This window comes from Hippocampus guttulatus, chromosome 2 (assembly GCF_054856545.1).
Source record: "Hippocampus guttulatus isolate MCC_2025c chromosome 2, RoL_Hgut_1.0, whole genome shotgun sequence".
Classification (NCBI taxonomy): Eukaryota; Metazoa; Chordata; class Actinopteri; order Syngnathiformes; family Syngnathidae; genus Hippocampus; species Hippocampus guttulatus.
Window position 1 is genome coordinate 15,897,636 of NC_141262.1, and position 8,244 is coordinate 15,905,879.

General features: G+C 41.6%; 1 protein-coding gene across 1 annotated transcript; it reads left to right on the top strand.

The window, feature by feature from the left end:
* The first annotated feature begins 887 nt into the window (after positions 1-887).
* Positions 888-8,244, top strand: phf6 (PHD finger protein 6). The gene is made up of 11 exons (XM_086138855.1): positions 888-1,037; positions 2,693-2,835; positions 3,944-4,045; positions 5,517-5,650; positions 5,744-5,790; positions 5,945-6,099; positions 6,218-6,361; positions 6,508-6,612; positions 6,712-6,845; positions 6,987-7,123; positions 7,247-8,244. Exons 2-10 carry the CDS (start codon positions 2,704-2,706, stop codon positions 7,114-7,116), a joined length of 1,083 nt encoding a protein of 360 aa, XP_085994981.1. The 5' UTR covers positions 888-1,037; positions 2,693-2,703; the 3' UTR covers positions 7,117-7,123; positions 7,247-8,244.

Below are 8,244 nucleotides of genomic sequence, written 5' to 3' on the forward strand. Positions count from 1 at the left end.
GTTTTCTAAAAGGTACAAATATCTTAGTTTTGTTGTTATAAAAGCATTATCTGAATCAGTAGGGAGAGACCTCGGACCTGTTATTAATAAAGTTCAGGCTTGACGCCATCTAGACTTCAATACCTGCACAGAATCATCACCACAAATTATGCCTTTGTCTCGTGTTGGACTATGGTGCTGGGGTGTGGGGTTGTTGCAAACAAGCCCACTTTGAAAATGTAGAGCTTTAAGTTATTTTTTTAGGGGTAAATAAAATGCTCCTAAACTTGCTCAGAATAGTGATATGGGTTTGGAACCATGTCACGTGAGACATGTTGGTGATATGGGACCAGGCACTTTCAATTGTGCATGACCCTAAATAAGAAATTGAAAGTAAAACTAAACCAAAACATTTTACACCACCGGACCGAAAAATAAATCTGAAATGTGAATGCACCTTTCGTCACACTTTTACAAATTAAGAAATCATAATTTAACATTAAATTACAGGCATACGATTGTAATGTGATTATGAAACGAAAGAGTTAGTACCAAGTTACCAGAAACCAAATGCACAATTTGCCATTGATCTTTTTTAATTTATGAATTTCACTTTTTAAAATGAACTGTTGAAATAAATAAACGTTTTTTTTTCACATTCGAATATACAGTACCTACTCCCAATTACAGTTGTTAATTTTATATGAGATTGCGATGTCATTATTACAAACATGGATGATCAAGTGTGGTTACCTGCAGCGGCTCTGGTTCCACATACTGTACAATATACCGTAACATAGTGAAGTATCTTGCATCCGTGTCGACCAAACCATATTTATTTTCACATATCCAAAGTCCAGATTGCAACTCGTCACCTGTGCTTTTATTCTGAAAGCCACGTCCGGAAGTAGCGAATGTAAGGCCTCGGTTACTAGCTTCACCGTGGTTAAGTGGGGAATGCACACGATCACTTGTGAAGGACGGGGAGAAATTCAGTCGCCACTCGCCACACTTTCCCTTTTCTTAACCTCTTGGCGCCGTAAGATAATAGTTGGCAGGTAAGACCTTTGTATCACGGCCTTGCGAGGCAGCCAGTGTGTTTCGTGGCCTGCTGTGGTTCGAGGCCGATGTGCTGGCGCTCAAGCCAAGCTGCTCTCTTCTCAGAGATACATCACGTATGGCGCTCTTTGCTTTCGAAGCGGTTTGCAAAGACCCGCGCCTGTCATGACTAGATCCCGCATTTAAAGGGAAATATTCGCTGCTTTTGCGCTTCACACTACCACCGAAACATAAAGTCCTCTTTTCATACCTGGGCCTTTTTCTTTCTTTATTTATTATTTTAAACTCGGGCCTTGTAAAACATTTCGAGGCGTTGAAACGTTCCCAGTTCCCCCAAAATCACCAGTTTGTAGCTAGTTTGTCTGCGAAGGATATACACACCCCCTTTAATTCAAAACTTTGGGGGAAGAAATCGAGGGGAGTTTCCTCGTTTCATTTACTGCGGCCACATATTCCTCACATTGTTCGCCGTGGAATATGCCGAAATGTTCATTGATCAGGATTGTTTAGCGATCAGTTGACTTTGTAATAAGACTTGATTAAGTGTCGGTTCCATGGGCTTATTGTGTGTTTGCACGCCGCTGTAGCCGCCGCAGTGAGGCGATGGTGGCTCTGCTATCATGGCAGTAATGGCTCGTTGTAGGCGTCGCAGTACATTGTTTGTCATAAGTAAGAAAAAAAATCTTCACTTTGATTTTGACGTTAATGGCGAGTCTCATCTTGAAATGTTTACGTGGATTACTTCCATCGACCTCGTTTAGCAGCGTTTTAAACACACCATCCCTGGGAAAAAAATAGAGATTGAACTGTCCCTTGTTGACAGAAGTGGTTTTAATTTTTTCATAAATGCTTAATTAATGTGTCATTTTAATTTATTATTAAATAAAATGTATTCGTATAATAATTGAACTACGTAATCTTGAAATATTTTAAAGCGTAAAATAAAAGACACCGTGTTCTAAAATGTCCCATTTATGTTAAAATCATACTTTTACAGACAGTGGATGCAAAAATGAGTCCGATTTGATACATATGCAGGACTCATAAATACTGGGTAGCTTGTGTCAGCAAAATGTATTGCATCATTCAGAATGATATATGCATAGGTAGTCCTCATATATACTGTGTGTGTATGTACTGTATGTATAATATATTTGATATAATTGGATTGGTCCTGATTTTGCCTAGTTTAACATAATTATACTTAGGCTGACTCCTGGTGTTGCATCCACAGGCCTCTGCTGTGCCGATATAATAAACTATCACTGCCATCATACACAAACAATATTCCTCAAATGGTCATTTGAGAAACCTTTAATCTATACATATTTCATTATATGTCACAGATGTACTAAATATGTTATGCAAGAGGAGATGATTCAGCATCTGTATGGACCACAACTCTACAAGTTTGTCTTTTGGATGCATTGCTCTTATTTTGTTGTCTTAGTATCTTTTTAGAGTTTATTCTACTCATTCAAAGTTTGGGTTCCAGTTGTATCTTTGGCTTTTTTCCTCAGACTTAAATTTATCGCTCATCTTACGATTGAAGCAGTATTACTGATGAGGATGAGTTGTTATAAAGCCCTTCTAATCCAGCTGGTCTTTTTCACTTCCGTTGTTTGATTTTCGTTGGAAACTCATCCGCTCTCAGCGCTCCAGATCATGTCTGGGCAGAGGAAAAGTGCTGCAGCTCGCCTCCCTAAATGCGCCTTCTGCCGAACCAGCAGGGAAAAAGACTGCGGGCAGCTGCTAGTGTCTGATAGCCAGAAGGTGGCAGCCCACCACAAGTGCATGGTAAGCACAGCATAGTGGTCTTTTTACTTGTAGCATGTGACTGGAGAAACTACGTTAACCCACACCAACATTATTACATAATTACAGAGGGAATATTTTTTTGGGGGGAGGGCGGCAGGGGGGTTATTCAATCACCATTTAAATGCATATCTAACCTACATGGATTTTGTTAACATGTTTTTGTTGAAGATGAATCTTTGGATGTTGTAAAAGCTACTGTATACTGGGAGATAAATATACTGTTCATCCTTATGTGGAATATGACACAGAATATAAACGGTAATTTACAATATTGCTATTAATGGAACTGTTACTGGCGGGATCTAACACTAAACTAAACAAACACACAAAAAAGAGTCAATGCCTATGGCTAAAGGCCCGCAGGCATTGAAGACAATTATAGGGATGCAAAAAGTTGATAAAATTGATGATTAAGCGTTGGCATCAATTTTATTATGAATTTGTTGTGTCACGTAGTTGTGACATCACACATGCAGATAGCACCACCAACATTAGGATTAGAGCCGAAGAAGAAAGTCACGGTTGAACTTAATTAATATAAGTGAGTGTGAGAGAGAAGTGAGGTAGGACGCTGTATATTTTTACATGGAATTTCTGATGTCTGCTGCACTTTGTACACTAACGAGTCACCAATTAACAAAGCAGCTACAGGCAGGTAGTCTAGATGCAATAAAGGTGAAAGTGCTAAATGATTGTTAAAAATTAAACAAAACTGCACTCACAAAAAAAAAAATGGACCAAACCCAATATGTTATCACTTTGACGCTTTCTTTATTATATTATTATTAGTGGCCGTGGCCTCTGTCTCAGTCTCTAGCATTTGTCATGTAGTTTGGCATTGTCTTACATTTATGGTGTTTTCCGAGTCGATGGCATCCTACTTAATTTTGCACCCAAAGAGGGAAAATGGTATGCATTGACTGCAAGAGTGAAATGTCCAAATGTTGTTATACCATTATTTTTCCAATCATTAGTTTACGAAAGTCACTGGCAAGACATGAAATGTGGAATGGTTTTCTTTGGATGGTGGATCCAAGACTGCACTAATAATGTTTATTTATTTATTTTTTTCGTGTTTGTGGCATAGCTTTTCTCCTCTGCACTGGTGTCATCACACTCAGATAATGAAAACATTGGAGGATTTTCTGTTGAAGATGTCAAGAAGGAGATCAAAAGGGGAAACAAATTGGTGAGTCTTTTTTTAAACACTGCATTAACAAAGGCGGTGGTAAAGCGGAACAGAGAACACTCCAAATTTGAATATCTACCCGTTCGGTTCTGAAATTTCATCGGAAATATCACAAAACTTAAAGATGTGTGAGATCTTAGTGTCCTGTACATTATGAGAGCGCAGCCCAGCCAGCCTCAAAGGGTTAACTTTTATTTGTTCTTTTTTGTGTTTTTGTGAGTTAATCTTTTTAAAGAGACCAGTTTCAATAAGGGGTTCTTAGATTGATTGTCCAGCGTTCGGTACCATTTTATATGCAGACTCACCATTGATCCAAGGGTCGTCACTTGTTGATAAATCCCCCCCATCCATCCATTCTCTATCGCTTATCTGGAGTCGGGTCGCAGGGGCAAGAGTTTTAGCAGGGAAACCCAGACTTCCCTCTCCCCAGCCACTTGTTCCAGCTCTTCTCGGGGGATCCCGAGGCGTTCCCAAGCCAGCTGGGAGACATGGTCTCTCCAGCGTGTCTTGTGTCATCCCTGGGGCCTCCTGCTCGTGGGACATGCCCAGAACACCTCACCACGGAGGCGTCCAGGAGGCATCCTAATCAGATCCCCGAGCCATCTCATCTGGCACCTCTCGACGTGGAGAAGTGGCTCGACTCTGAGCCCTTCCTGGATGGCCGAGCTTCTCATCTCTAAGAGAGCATGGACACCCTGCGGCGGAAACTCATTTCGGACGCTTGTATCCGGGATCTCGTTCTTTCGGTTACGACCCATAGCTCATGACCATAGGTGAAGGCGGGAACGTAGATCGACCGAGTGGTAAATCGAGAGCTTTGTCTTATCCACCCCCGGGGCTTTGCCCCCGAGGAGCTCTTTAACCATGTCGGTGACTTCAGATGGATAGGAGAGCCCTGGCATGTTGGTGGAGTTGAGGAGGTCTTCGAAGTATTCTGCCCACCGAGTCGCAATGTCCCGAATCTAGGCCACCAGCACCCCATCCCCACTAGAAACAGTGTTAATGGTGGACTGCTTCTCCCTCCTGAAATGTCGGATGATGGACCAGAAATTCCTCCAAGCAGTCCGAAAGTCGGCTTTCATGGCCTCACCGAACTCTCCCCACGCCTGAATATTTGCCTCGGCAACCTCTGAACCTGACTATGCCTGATAATATAACCACAGACTTTCCCGAAATACAGAAAGCAAAATGTCACACCTGCTCTTTTTTTGTATTAATCCCCCAAGCAACTAGTTTATTTCACAATGGAACTTTTTTTTTTTTTTCATATTGTCATAAATTGTAGTTTACATCCTGCAGCAATCCAGTCATGCCCACCGGTAATGCTGTCCCAGTTATACTTACCTGCAACCATTCAATCATTTAGCATGAGTGTATGTTATCCAACCCATTAAAATTACAATTTTCCAACTTGTTAGGAAAAAGGGAATTTATTTTTACTTTGAAAGTAATAATGAAGGCCTCGCTACAGATGTGTTCATCATGTCACCGGCCGGGTGCTACTATTGGCTGTGATGTGAATACGTGCCGGAGGACTTACCACTATTACTGCGCTGTAAAGGACAAAGCCCAGGTTAAAGAGAATGCGTCACAAGGAACTTACCTGTAAGTTACTTTCCCTTTAGACACCTTTTAGACCTCTTTAAAATATACATCATTTCATTTAACTATTGAACTACTACCTTCTCTCAATTGTAGAGTTTACTGCCGCAAACATCGGGATGCTTCTCGAGATGGCATCGAAGGTAAGTCTGTCCACAATGTTAATTGTATTTTTTGTAATGTCTACTCCATGCACTCCCCCCCCCCCCCCCCCGCACTTCACTTGTGCAATATTTATGAATAAGTTGTTTGATCCATTTTCTAAAGGTCTCTCTCCAATGTTTTGTTTGTTTTTAGACGAAGAGGAAGGTGTGGCCAATGACTCAGACTCCTCACCGCCACAAAATAGGGGCAGAGGAAGATTTGAGAAGGGCAGAAGCAAGGTTCGTGGCCAGTCAGAAGACACCCGCTCCACCTCCTCCCAGGCTGCAGATGAGGAGACTTCCTCACATGTAAGGCGACTTCCCTGCACACAAGGTCATTTCCAGTGTGCCTCACATTCACTTGCATGGTGGGTTGACTGTTAGGTGGTCTCTCAGCGGTGTCTATGTGCTGTACTGTGTGTCATAGCGGGAGAGGTCACCTCTTAGGGCCAGTCCGGCTGATGGCGGGCAGCGCTGTGGCTTCTGCCATGCTGGTGATGAAGAAAACGAAACGAGGGGCGTACTTCATACCGATAACTCCAAAAAAGTGGCTGCTCACTACAAATGCATGGTAAGGTCTGTGTGCGTGTACATCCAAGTGTGTATGCTTGCGTGTGTGTGTGTGTGTGTGTGTGTGTGTTCGTGTGCCATTAAGGTTGTTGCAGTGAAGTTAAGTGGCGGTGCTGTGTTACCGCATCTTCTCTTCTGGCTTTACAGCTTTTTTCGTCTGGGACAGTTCAGCTGACCACCACGTCACGGGCGGAATTCGGGAACTTTGATGTGAAAACCGTAATCCAAGAGATAAAGAGAGGGAAAAGAATGGTTGAAAAAAAATTCTTTCTCCGTTTTTTTGATGAACAACTGTGAAAGTAGCCGATTATTATCTAATCAGAATTTGTGGTTGTCTTGTTGTATTTGAAGAAATGCACACTTTGCACCCAGCTGGGTGCAACCATTGGCTGTGAGATCAAAGCCTGTGTGAAGACTTACCACTATCACTGCGGTCTGCAGGACAAAGCAAAGTACATTGAGAACATGGCACGCGGAATCTACAAGTGAGCACTGTTAAGACCAGTCTTATTTCTCGTCTAGTAAAATGCTTGCACAGTCCATTCCTAACGCTGCTTTGAGCCACAGCTTTGTGGGGGATGAATTGTTATTGTTCAGTGTTAGTTACAAATCCCCCTTTGTTTTAGACTATATTGTAAGAACCACAGTGGCAATGAGGAACGGGATGAGGAAGATGAAGAACGAGAGAATCGCAGTAGAGAAAGAGCAGCGATCGACCACGGAGGAACACCGTCAATGCAAGTGAATGGCAACTAGTTACAATGTAAGAATTTCAAATCCATAATCCGTTGGCGGTCGTGTTTTCTGCCCACAACAATAACATCGAAAAATATATTCGGCTTCAAAATCAGTTTTTAATGACCTGGTTGATTTTTCTGTTTTACAGGTTTGACCGGAGTGCAAACAGCAAAACTTGTCGGGGGAGCTATGCGTTTTTTTACAAAATCTCAGCCTCCTCTTAACGCTGTGGTCTTTAGTTTCCCATCAATTGTCCTCAGCACCTCGCCCTCCCAAATAAACGGATGCCATGCATTGAGACTAGATGAGCTTTTCACGCACTGGTGATACCCACAGAGCATGGACTCGTGCAAAATTGTGTTGAAAAGCCAAAGGTTAACTTTCACAAGAGAGTCATGTGGACATATCTTCAACCGTTTTCTGCTACTGTCATGACTAAAGTTCTAATTGCCACCCCACAGAGTACTACACTTGATGAAACCATATTGTTCCTTTTCCCTCACTGCAATACCTGTCACCAGTCTCTCCCAAGTTGTGCAGTTTTATCATTTTGTTTTGTTCATCATATTTTTCGAAATCTCTTCATGTTAGCCTTTCTTTCTTGATACGTAACACATTTGCCTCTGTGTAATCATCGTGAGTAATTTTGAATGTTTGGATATCTGATGGTCACAAGTCCAAGTTTTACTGGCATGCACTTGCATTTGTCCACATTTAATGGTGGATTCTTGTTTTTCTGTTTAGCCGCAAAAGAGCTCAGTACACAGCTCTTCAGGAAAGTTGGCTTGACTTTGTTTGGTGTGATGTTACATGTATCTCTACAAATATATCCAATCGTTTTTGGAAATAGAAAATGTTTTGTATTTTACATGTTTACTGAAGAAAATGTGGTCTTATTTGACTGTTTGGAAAAAAAACCTTCTCATGTAGCTGGTAACTCGATGCTCCGCTTCCAAGAGAGGTATGTCACATCAGCCAAAGTATCATGAAGTCACTGTGTATCTTTGTGAATTTAGTTTTACATTCTTGAATCTGACTGAAGCTTATCATGCTCACCTGGAACATTCATTCTGCCTTTTTAGTATTTTCAATAAATTGATTTGTGCATTTAATTCATGTAAATGCACAGATGTCTCTTTGCATACA

Excerpts from the sequence above, each read along its gene's own strand:
- phf6 (XM_086138855.1), top strand. The coding sequence starts at position 2,704 with ATGTCTGGGCAGAGGAAAAGTGCTGCAGCTCGCCTCCCTAAATGCGCC. Across the intron at positions 5,651-5,743 it reads GCGTCACAAGGAACTTACCT|AGTTTACTGCCGCAAACATC; the intron begins GTAAGTTACTTT and ends TCTCAATTGTAG. Across the intron at positions 6,846-6,986 it reads ATGGCACGCGGAATCTACAA|ACTATATTGTAAGAACCACA; the intron begins GTGAGCACTGTT and ends CCTTTGTTTTAG.